Below are 12,940 nucleotides of genomic sequence, written 5' to 3' on the forward strand. Positions count from 1 at the left end.
ACTTTTAAAAGATTTATCCATCCTTCCAAATGTGATCCTTGAACCCCAAACCCTAGGACAGCATGGTGTGTATGTGTATATGTTTATTCTGATTCCATCACAGTGCCATCTCATGGGGCCCAGAGTGGCCCCAACGGTTCCCTGGATGAGTAGATAACCGAGACTTCCAAACAGTTTCTAGAACCCCCTAGAAAAAAGCAGCACCTTCTAGCAGGATAATAGGTTTACCCCATCCTGCCCACCCAAGCTGGACCTCCAGGCATGGACTGCCCTTATCCTCCATAAGCAGCCCACGTTTTAGCTGGTAGTCACCCAAACCAAGCACTTCAACTGAAGCAAAATGCTATCATAAATAACCAAAGATGATTGATTGGCTTTTTTCAGTGCCCCTGGCTTAATATAAAGATGAGAATTAGAAGAGATTGTTTTAAAAGATTTATTGTAGAGACATAAAATCTTTTAGTAGGATTAAGTGTGGCAACCAAGATGCCATAAATCTCCATTACTATTTAATTAATAATCACTGCAGTAGTGTGGGCTTCTTGGAATGCCCAAGGGAGTAAACAATGACTATGCCTTACGATATCTTAGACTCTCTGACCACACAGATTCAACCCCCAGTCCTTCACAGCTAGGTGCAGAGCCGATTTAAGCCTCAGAACAGATGGAACTGCTATGCCCACAGTTGTGTAGAAGTTAGGGTTGGCCTCTTGCCTCTAGTCCTAGCTTACAACGTATAAATTCCAAATTTTCAACTTTTATAGGAATTTGTAAGCTTCCTAACTCTTAAGAGGATCCTTTTGTCTGAGCACTGTTATAAACGGCCTTACTTTAAGCTTTTATATCATTCATTCTCCTGAGCACCTAGGAGATTCCACCACTGTGTGCATACAGGCCATCATAGTTTTATGTTAAAAGGTAGTTAGAAGCTGTCTATACAGTACTTACAAGAACAGGAGGTAAAGGAAAGATGTGCTATTGATAAAGCAGGTGTGTGCAGATTGGACAAATGGTTAATTTCAAGTTATGCGTGAAATAACGACGTTAAGTTAGGACTTCTATCAGCAGAGAATTTTGGCCTGTCCATAAGAGAAAGGGCTCCAGTTAAAGATATATGGAACCAGTAAGTTAGAGGAGAGGTCAACTTTAGAAGAAGCAGGGCAACACTTACCTTTACCTGAACTATTGAGATAATAGCCACAATACTCGGTTTCCCAGTAGAAATGGGAGGCAGTGTATGTCACCGTCAGACCAGAACACCGACACCTCGTACGCCCCACGGCCTTGGTTAGTCTCACATCAAAACTCAAAGGTTAATTCTGTTAAAAAATCACCCAAGTGAGGCTTTCAGGTGCAAATTCATGCACAGACATGTTCAATGTCTTCACACTTTAAGGATGACTAATTCTGTGGTTCATGAGGACTCTCAGAATTGAGATGCTCAAAATGCCATAAATGTGCTTATTGAAGAAGTATGATCTCACATCGTAGGAGGAACTCAGGCTCATTGCAATTGTAGCCACTTCTGATACTCTAACCACAACCTGCGGACCACTCAGCCTTTCTTTTGATGGCTGCCATTCAAGGCGGCCAGCTCTAGTAACATGCATGGTGTCTTCTGTTAGGAGCAACGCATTAGCTCACCAGCTGTGGTTCACAACAAGACTGGATAGAAGTAAGGACTGGAAAGAAAGAAGACGATACTTACGATACTTAATTGTAAGGTTCCTGAAGGCAGGACCGTGTTTCATCATCTCTGATGGATGAGGCAGGAATGCACACCCCCACTCTCACTCCTGCCACAGTGCCATACCCGGAGGATATGTTCAGAACTACTCATTAAGTGTCGAATGCATGCTTCCAAGCCCTGCACCTGGAATTGGAGCTCTGAATTGTATTCTCTTTACCATCCTACATGCTATCAATTTCAGTAGGTGCCCAACACTAAGTGCCCGACACCATCCCACTGTTAGGTGGGCAAGTCCAGTTGGACCCTTCCTCAGCCTGTGCGCCATCTGCTGAATCCTAGCACGCAGTGTCCCAGCAAATGTTACACATACGCCTCCCAGATGCCCCAAGCTCCTCGGTGTTCAGAAATGCTATAGATGAGATAAATTACTGTGATAGTCTTTTTATAAGTGATCTCAAGACAGAATTTGTTCCCCTGAAATAATCTAAAGCCATTTAAAAAGTAGTCCTTGTGTTCTTATTTAAAAAAAAAAAAAAGCAGCTGAAATTTGGAACTGTTTTCTTTTTCCCTAGGAAAACCTCTTTTTTGTGATGGAGTACCTCAATGGAGGGGACTTAATGTACCACATCCAAAGCTGTCACAAGTTCGATCTTTCCAGAGCAACGTAAGAGCCCTCCCAAGGGTTGGGGGTTTCCACTGTTCTCGTCAGGCACCGAGTGCCTACAATACCCACGGAATGTATCTCCCACTTGGCATTTTCCCCCATTTCCTCACTCAGCGCACCGCAATCCCAGGTCAGGGCAATCCCCCGGGGACATATCAAACAAGGTAACTATGTTCCCAGTTTGTGAAGCTTAAACCGGAGTCCGTTTTGTTTCATTTCTTTGTGTTTTGACATCAACGACTCCGTTTCTTAAGAAACTGCCCCAATCCATCACGCTTCTGAATAATCTAAACACAGAAGCAAATATTTGCCCTTTGAAAAGAAGTAGTGAAATGAAACACAGATCTTAAAAGGTGGTCATGGGGCTGAAGCTTAGTGAAAGCTTTTAACCAAGGCTTTAACGGGAAGCTCCATGCGAGGGCATAAAGCATCTGGCTGCGGGGACGGGAGCGTTAGGAAACCAGAAGAGGCATGGATTCCTTGAGAAGAAATCTTCAGCTTCTTTGGCATCAAGGGAGATCAGGCAGGCTGCATTTACCAGCTGGGAATGCAGCGGAGTCCCACAGAACCCCCTGCCACTCTTCCTCGCGTGGGCCCTGTTTTCTCAATAATAAAACCCCTGTGACATTCAGAAAAAAAGAAAACTATGGCACGAGGCCCACTTAAAAATATGGGTACACACTAGCTTTCTTTGCCTGGTGCTCAGTAATGTTTCACTCAACCCTCATGAGAACTGTGAGTGGCTTAGGCTGAGCTGGGCTGAAAGATGGACTGGTCCCACCAGCTCCGACAGAAACTCTGGCTGAAATGGGTGTTTGTCAAAGCCAGTGGCTAGCATACCACGAAGGTCATCACCTCCAGGAACCATCAGCAAAGTGCCCAGAGATAATTTTATGGGATTTCTGCAGCAGAGAAATCAGCAGGCAGTTTTCATGCTAAAGAATTCTCAGTCGGCCTTCCTCACTACGTCTGGAAGGGATGAAAGCCATCCCAGGCAGGCCAGCTGCCGTGCTCTCGGTGCCTCCCAGGTGTCTGTCATCACTGGAGACAGAGAACAGCATCTCACTCCCATCTTCCACTAGCCTGTCCTCTGCGTCTCCGGCTGCATTTCTTGCCCATAAATAACTCGGGTCTGTGTGGGATGACCCTGCATGCAGGTCTAAGGGCTCTAAGCAGAGTTTAAAATAAAAGGGAAAATGAGTATCCTACTTACACTATTACATTCAATGTCCATGTGTGTTTTAATAACAAAAAAAATGACAGTTTGAACATTATAGCTTAAAGGATAAGAATAAGCACTAGTGCAGGTAAGACTGACTTAAGGTACCGGCTTTGTTTCATCCTCTCCAGGCTGGGGTTGCACATAGAGAACGGATGGCATCTCCCTTTTGTGAGGACTGAACACGATTACGTACAAAAGTTGTGTGTACTGAGGACAGTACTTGCTAGAATACTCACTATGTAAAATGGGGATTTTCTTTTGTCCCATTAGTGCATATCCGTATTCAACTTTAATTTCCCTTCCCTCAGGTTCTATGCTGCTGAAATCATCCTCGGTCTGCAGTTCCTTCATTCCAAAGGAATTGTGTACAGGTAAATTTTACTCTTTGGAAACCGACACTGGGATATCTGGATCTCCCCAGCCGGTTAATTGAATCGCTGTAGTGATGTGAAATGGCTAATGTACTTCTGGGGCAGGCAGTTCCATGCCCATGGCAATGACAGTCAAGACAGGAAAGCCAGTCTCAGAAGCAGTAAGGTTCTGACTTCATTTTGTTCCTTATTCCACTCCTTACAGTTATTCTCCCTCTAACTTCCACTTCTCTCATCTCCTTCCATTACCCTGCTTTCTCTTTGGCGTCCTATCATGGCTTCCTCTCTCTGCCTCCTTCATATCTCTTGTTTCTGCTTGGGCCAACTAGAAATGCTTATTGCATGTTCTCCTCTTGGGTAGGGAAGGAGGGGACTCTTCCTTGAACTCTCAAACACACCTGTGGAAACCTAGCTGCTGGTGCATATGAAGCCACGTGTAGCCCCTTTCGTGAGTGCACGTCCATCCAAAATGTCTCTATCGTACACCATCGTTTCACATCCTTCGTAGAGGAAAGCTATTGCACTTTAATCTCCTTGCCTCTTTTCTCAAAATATGGTTGACACTTATTTAACATAGAAATTGTCAAAAGCTTAGTTTTCTGGTTTCTGACTCACTGCAGATTAGGGGAAAAAATAAAACTTAAAAAGAGCTAGGCAGGAGGCTGGCTGAGGGGCTGGAGGCTGGCCCAGCAAGCACAGTGAGAGGGGCGTGTTGAATCTGACATAAAGGGAAGATGCGAGACAACTAAAAGGCTCTGGGAGAGTGGGAGTATGTGCTCTTCTGTGGCAAGTGTTCATAACACTGACCCGGAGTCATCAGTAAGGTTCAGTGGTAAGAGGGGGGCCAAGATGGCAGCACAGGAAAACCCTAAACTCACCTCCTTCCTTGGACACACAAATCTACCCAAACATATAGAGGAGCAATTCCTCCTGAAGAACTGAGGGCCAGCTAGACAGCTGCTCCTCAACAAAGGACAGAGGCACATAATGACGGGAGCCCTGCCCCCACCACTACCAACTGCAGGGGGAGGGATGGCACTGAGGAGGGCCATGCAGACTTGCCCACCTGGAGGCACAGTGGTTTAAAGGGCAACTAGACTCTAAGTGAAGGAAACCCATTTACTAATCCTAGAATGTCCACCAAACAGTGGGGGGAACTGCTGGAACTTTCCCTGAGATCAGAGGTGCTGGCAAATACCACTGTTTAAGCTCTGCCTGCACCTTGATAGTGCAGACAGGAGCAGGGTCCAGGCACTCTAGCCAGGCTGCTGCTTCCATGAGCCCCAGGATGCCAGCCTATACCAGCTCCATCCCTCCCCCTGAGGCAGCCCCCCACCCATACCTGCACCACCTCCAGCCGTCTCACTTAGGCTGCTCCAGTTCGGGACATGTTAGGACACTCCTAGACAGCACCCACTATGGCTCCAGCCATCTAGCCAAGGCAGCACAAATGCAAAGCACTCTAGGACGCCCCTAGCCCATGCCCACCCTAGCTCCAGCCATCCCACCAGGGCAAACTGGTGTAAGTTGCCCTAGGACGTACCAGCCTATGTTCACTTCAGCCAGGGCATCCCCTATGTGTAGCATGCTGGCCCACGCCCACCCAGCTCCAGCCACCGCACCAAGACAGCCTCAGTGTGGAGTGTCCCAGGAACCCACAGCTGCACCCACTTTAGCTCCAGCCACCCTTCCAGGGCAGCCCTAGTGCAGAATGTCCCAAGACCCCTTGGCCTGTACTTGCTTCAGCTCCAGCCATCCCTCCAAGAAGCCGCCTGCACAGACCACCCCAGGCACACACCATCCATACAGAGGATATTTCAACACAAAGTCACTCCTTCAAAACTAGGGGAGGTACTAATTTATAGAAATAAACAGAAAAAGTCAAAAGACATAAGAATATGCTCCAAGCTAAAAAAAAAAAAAAAAAAAAAAAAGACAAAACTTCAGAAAAAAAACTAAATGAAATAGAGACGGCAGTCTGACAGAGAGTTCAAAGTAATGGTCATAAAGATGCCCACCAGACTTGAGAGAAAAGTGTATTAACTCAATGAGAATTCGACAAACAGAAAATACTAAAAAGAACCAATCAAATAAAGAATAGAATAACAGAAATGACAAATACACTAGAGGGAATCAATACCAGACGAGAGGATATAGAAGAACAGATCAGCATCTGGAAAACAGGGTATGGAAAGTACCGAAGCTGAACAGCAAAAACAAAAGAGAATTTTAAAAATAGGGGCGCCTAGGTGGCTCAGACAGTTAAGCATCCGACACTTGGTTTCAGCTCAGGTCATGATCTTATGGGCTGCGAGATCGAGCCCCACATTGGGCTCTGTGCTCAGCAGGTAGTCTGCTTGAAGATTCTCTCCCTCTGCCCTTCCCCCCACTCACTCTCTCTCTAAAATAAATAAATCTTTTTTAAAAAATTAGCATAGGTTAAGGGATCCCTGTGACAATATCAAGTATACTAACATTTGTATTAGAAGAGAAAGAAGAAGAGAAAAAGGGGTGGAAAACTTATTTGAAGAAATAATAGCTGAAAATTTCCCTAACCTGGGGAGGGAAATAGACATCCAGGTTCAGGAAGCACAGAGTACAAAACAAGATGAACTCAAGAGGTCCACACTAAAACACAAAATAATTAAAACGTAAGAAATTAAAGATAGAATCTTAAAAGAGGCTAGAGAAAAAAACTGGTTATCAGCAGACACTTTAAAGACAAGAAGGTATGACATATTCAAAGTGCTGAAAGGAAGAAGACTATAACTGAAAATACTCTACCCAGCGAGGTTATCATTCAGAATTGAAGAAGACAAAGAATTTTCCAGACAAAGTTAAGAGTTCATCACCACCAAACCAGCCTTACAAGAAGGGTTAAAGGGACTACTTTAAGCAGAAAAGAGATACCTTGAAGAAAATTATGAAAAGAAAAAAAATCACCGGTAAAAGTAAACAGAGTAAATCACTTGTAAACCTAGTATGAAGGTTAAAATTTAATATCAATTATACTATAAAAATTAATGGATTCACAATATAAAAATGTACATAAAATAGATCATAAATATAAAACACGGAGGGAGAGGACTAAGAATGTAGTGTTTGAACTTAAGTAACCATCAACTTAATACAGACTGCTATATACTTAGGATGGTATTATATAAACTTCGTGGGAACCACATTTATATACCAAAATACACAAAAAATAAAGAGAAAGGAATCCAAGCATAACACTAAAAGAAGTCATCAATCACAAGGGAAGAGAGCAAAAGAAGAAGAAAAGAACAGAGAACTACAAAAACAACCAGAAAACAATTAACAAAATAGTGATAAGTACGTACCTATCAATAATTACTTTAAATGTAAACAGACTAAATGTTCCAGTCAAAAGACACAGATGACTGAATAAATTAAAGAAAAGACCCAATTATATGCTGCCTACAAGAGACTCACTTCAGATATAAAGACACACAGAAAGTAAGGGTATGGAAAAAGATAATCCACGCAAATGGAAGAAAAAAAACCTGCAGCGATATTATATCAGACAAAATCAAGCTTAAACCAAAGGCTGTAACAAGAGACAAAGGCGAGAATTACATAATCATAAAGGGACTGATCCAACAAAAGGACATAACAATTGTAAATAGATATCCAACACAGGAGCACCTAACATAGGAGCAAATACTGACAGACATAAAGGGAGGAATCAACAATAGTGCAGTAATAGTAGGGGACTCGAACACCCTGCTTACATCAATGGACAGAACATCCAGGCAACAAATCAATAAGGAAACAGTGGCTTTAAATACATTAGACCACATGAACTGAGCAGATATATATGGAACATTCTATCTGAAAATGGTAGAATAAATATTCAAGTGTACATGGGACATTTTCCAGGACAGATCATGGGTTAAGCCACAAAACAAGTCTCAATAAATTTAAGAATAGTGAAATCATATCAAGCATCTTTTCCAACCACAGAAATATGAAACTAGAACTCAGAAGAAAAATAACTGGAAAAAACACAGACACATAGAGGCTAAACAACATGCTACTAAACAGCCAATGGGTATATGAAGAAATCAAGAAGGAAATCAAATATACCTGGAGACAAATGAACCTGGAAACACAATGGTTTGAAATCTTTGGGACGCAGGGAAAGCTGTGAGAAATGTATAAGGATACAGGCCAACCTCAAGAAACAAGAAAAGTCTCTCAATCTAAACTTAGAACAAGAAAAAGAAGAAGAAACAAAGCTCAAATTTATAGAAAACGAGAATAAAGTTCAGAACAAAAATAAATGAAATAGAGATTAAAAATAAACTAGAAAAGATCAATGAATCTAAGAGGTAGATCTTTGAAAAGATAAAATTGGCAAACCTTTTGTCATAGTAATCACAGAGAGAGGGGACCCCAAATAAATAATATCAGAAATGAAAGAGAAGTTAAAATTGACACCACAGAAATATATAGGGTTATAAGGGACTACAAAAAAAAATTATATGCCAACGAGTTGGGACAACCCAGAAGAACTGGATAAATTCCTACAAATATACAATATTCCAAGACTGAATCAAGAAGACATAGAAAATCTGAACTGATTACTAGTAACAAAATTGAATCAGTAATCAAAAAAAAATCAAATTCAGCAATACATTAAAAGGGTCATTCACCATGATCGAATAGGATTTATTCTAGGGATGCAAGGATGGTTCAATATCTGCTAACCAATGTGAATACACCACATTAACAAAATGAAAAATAAAAACCATATGATCGTCTCAACAGGTGTAGTAAAAGCATCTGACTAAATTCAATATCCTTTCATGATAAAAACTCTCAAGATGGGTTTAGAGGGATCACCACACATCAACATAATGGAGGCCATATATGACAAACCCACAGGTAACCTTATATGCAGTGGTGAAAAACAGAGCCTTTATTCTAAGATCAGGAAAAAGACAAGGATGTCTGTTCATGCCACTTTCATTCAACATAGTACTGGAATCAGACAGGAAAAAGAAACAAAGATAGCCATATTGGTTAAAAAAAAAAAAAAAAAGAAAAAGAAGTAAAATTCATTATTTGCAGAGGACATGATACTAGAATATAGAAAACCCTGAAGATTCCAGGAAAAAAAACACCTATTAGAAAACTATTAGAATAAATGAATTCAGTAAGTTGCAGGATACAAAATTAATGTATGGAACCTGCTGTATTTCTATATACTAATAATGAAGTATCAGAAATATAGATCAAGAAAACAATCCCATTTACAATTACATCAAAAAAAAAATACATAGGAATAAATTTAACCAAGGACATGAAAGGCATGTACGCTGAAAACTGTAACACACTGGTGAAAGAAACTGAAGACGACACAAATAAAAGGAAAGATATTTGGTGCTCTGTTCATGGTTTGGAAGAACGCTGTTACAATGTCCATACTACACAGAGCAATCTGCAGATTCTGTGCTGTCCCTATCAAACTTCCAATGACATTTTTCATGAAACTAGAACAAAAAACTCTAAAATTTGTATGGAACCACAAAAGACCCCAAATGGACAAAACATTCTTGAGAAAGAAAAATAAAGCTGGATGTATCAACTTTCCTGATTTCAAACTCTACCACAAAGCTATAGTAATCAAAACAGTATGGTATTAGTACAGAAGCAGACACACAGATCAATGGGATAGTATGGAAAGCTCAGAAATAAGCCCATGCATATACGGCCAACTAAGCTATGACAAAGAACGCAAGAACATGGGATAGTCTCTTCAGTAACTGGTGTTGGGGAAACTGGACAGCTGGACCGCTTTCTTTCACCATACACAAAAATTAACTCAAAATGGATTAAATATTTGAATTTAAGACCAGAAACCATTAGACTCCTAGCCTAGAAGAAAATATAGGAAGCAAAGCTCCTTGACATCAATCTTAATGACGTTTTTTTCAGATATGACTCCAAAGGCAAGGGAAACAAAAGCAAAAGAAACTATTGGGGCTATATCAAACTAAGAAGCTTTTTCACAGCGAGGAAACCAACAAAACTAAAAGACAACCTACTGAATAGAAGATATTTACAAATAATATATGCAATAAGGGGTTAATATCCAAAATATATAAAGAACTCATACAACACCAAAAAATAATCTTATTAAAATGGGTTGAGTACATGAGTATGCATCTCTACAAAGAACACATGGCCAAGAGATAGGAAAAGGTGCTCAACACCCCTAATCATCAAAGAAATGCAAATAAAAACCACAATGAGATAGCACATGCCACCTGTCAGAATGGCTAAAATAAAAAAGACAAGAAATAACAAGTGTTGGTGAAGATAAGGAGAAAAGGGAACCCTCACGCAGTGTTGGTGCATATAGCCACTATGGAAAACAGTATGAAGGTTTCTAAAATAATTAAAAATACCAATACCATATCACCCAGTATTACCTCTTCTAGTATGTACCCAAAGAAAACAAAAACACTAATTTGAAAAGTTATATCCACCCATACATTTATTGGAGCATTATTTACAGTAGCCAAGCTCTCGAAGCAACATGAGTGTCCATCAATAGATGAATAAATGAAAAAGATATGGTATAAATATACAATGGAATATTACTCAGCTATAGAAAAGAATAAAATCTTGCCATTCGCAACAATGTGAATGGATCCAGTGGGTAATATGCTAGGTGAAGTGAGTCAGACATAAAAACACAAATGCCATATGAATTCACTTATATGTGGGATCTGAAAAACAAAGCAAACAAAACAGAAACAGACTCATAAACAGAAACAGATTCTTAAATACAGAGAACAAACAGCTGGTTGCCAGAAGGTACGGCAGTGGGGGGATAGGCAAAATAAATGGAGACTGAGAAGTACAAACTTCCAGTTATAAAGCAAATAAATTACCAGGATGAAAATTACAGCATGGGGAATACAGTCAACAGTCTGGTGAAAGGGTTGTATGGTGACAGATCGTGACTACACTTGGGGTGAGCATAGCATGAGGCATATAATTGCTGAATCATTATGTTGTACACCTGAAAAATATAATATTGTATGTCAACTCTACTTCAACAAAAGAAAGGTTAGATGATGCTCCACACTGAGTGCTGAAGGCTGCAAACTGTGTACAATATACCGCAGAAGCGTTCCATGGTCAATATTATTTAAGGTGCTCACAGGGTACTGGCTGAAAATCCACTTTGAGAAACCTCTCCATTCCCAGAGGGCCGAGTCACTGGAGAGCTGCCCTATTCAGAGGCACAGAACAGTCTTAGGTTTGCAAGTCATTCTTCTTAAGCAGTCTCTTCGGCAACCTTTGGATATATGGTGGGTTTTTTTGGTCTACAAAATAATATATTTAAAAGCGGTTTTATAGAATTTCTTTATCTCCAGGAAATTGAAAAATACCCATCAGAACATTGAAAACCCTGATCAGAATCTATGGGTTGTTACTTTTTTCCTCTTTACATCTGTAATGCCTGCAATAAACATAAAATACACCTGCACTGGGGCACTCGGGAGCTTGCGTGGGATGGGTGGATTGGAGAGAGGGAGAAAAAAAAAAAAAGATTGGAAAGCGAGAGAGGTCTTAGAGCTGAAAGGAACCTCTTGAGAGAAAAGCCCACATGCCCCGGTAGAGTCTGCTTCTCCCCAGCACAAGCCTTTCGTCGTATAAATGGACACTCAGAACGAAAAGACCCACAGTCCTTAATTGTCTTTAATATCACAAACTCTACCCAGTTGAGGGTCTTTCCTATGTCCACGTATGAGAAATCATGTTTTCTGTGGCTTTTTATGCACCAATAAGAGTGAATATTGGCTTTGTTTAGCTGCGTATTCACTGAAGTTGTAGAGAATGCTTGCAAGACACCATCAAATAATTAAAGCTAAGGAGAGGTCGCCCGGCAAGTACACGCGAATGGAACTGACTTGCGTTAAAAATCATTCGACGCCCCGTGTGTAGCTTTACTGACCTAACTGTCCATTTGGCAACTGAATTAACAAGGGGATTCTTTTAAATTCCTTCTTCTGACCACTTGGGTTTATGATTTCTGGGTTTGTTTACAAAAGAGGTATATTAGTTTTGAAGCGTTGCTATAGAGTTATCACAAACTCGATGCCTTAAACCAACGGAAGTTCGTTCCCCCCCAGTTTTGGAGTCCAGAGGTCCAAAATCAAGCCACCCTACTTCCCAAGTCTCTCAGGAAGAATGCTTCCTTGCCCCTTCTGGGGTCTGGTGGCTTAGGCGCTCCTTGGCTTTAGACAGCATTCTTCCTGTCTGCCTCTGTCTCCCCACAGCCTTCTTGTCTCCCTGCACCTCTTCTGTCTTCCCTGCATATCTCTTAGGATATGCGGGGTACTTGGCCTCCTGGATAATCCAAGATGATCTCATTCCAAGATCCTTACCTTAATTACATCTGCAAAGACCCTTTTCCCAAAGAAGGTCTCATTCACAAGATTCTAGGGGATAGCATATGATCTTTGGTGGGGGGGGGGGGGCAGGCCACTATTCAACCCACTACAGCTGGTGATGTAGACGGACCAACCCCAGAATGTGCAGCCCTTTATTAAGCATTGCGGTGCACCCAAAAGCTACTGAAGTCCCAATCCCTGGATACCTAATGAAGTCACTTCCTGGGTTTTTATTTTATTTTATATATTTTTGGAGATAAAGTATGAGTATATGAAGAGACACTCTAAAAAAAAAAAAGTGAATCCGATTCTAATTAAAAGTGTCAACAGGAAGAGAAATGGTGTCCTCAGAATTAGGGGAGGGTTTGCCAAAAAAAAATTCCTATCAGAAAGGGGATATTGAAAGAGAGAGAGAGAGAGAGAGAGAGAGAGAGAGAGGAGAGCCTTTGCAAATGGAAGAAGTGATTCCAGAAAAGGCACAGAAACAGAAGTAAGGAGGTCAAGCAAGGAACATTAAACAAATGGGTCCACTTTTATTGGAAAGGCTGAGGCTAAGCAGTC

At 41.1% G+C, this 12,940-nt stretch overlaps 1 protein-coding gene across 4 annotated transcripts in view; it reads left to right on the forward strand.

The window, feature by feature from the left end:
- Window positions 1-12,940, forward strand: part of PRKCQ (protein kinase C theta) — a 168,647-nt gene that overhangs the window by 135,146 nt on the left and 20,561 nt on the right. For all 4 annotated transcript variants that reach the window (XM_087857744.1, XM_087857743.1, XM_045812956.2 and 1 more), the window contains exons 13-14: window positions 2,263-2,354; window positions 3,885-3,947. In XM_087857744.1, the coding sequence (XP_087713870.1) occupies window positions 2,263-2,354; window positions 3,885-3,947 (155 nt within the window). The remainder of the gene's footprint in view (window positions 1-2,262; window positions 2,355-3,884; window positions 3,948-12,940) is intronic.

Source organism: Ursus americanus, chromosome 31, assembly GCF_024610735.1.
Source record: "Ursus americanus isolate L20-20 chromosome 31, mUrsAme1.1.p, whole genome shotgun sequence".
Classification (NCBI taxonomy): Eukaryota; Metazoa; Chordata; class Mammalia; order Carnivora; family Ursidae; genus Ursus; species Ursus americanus.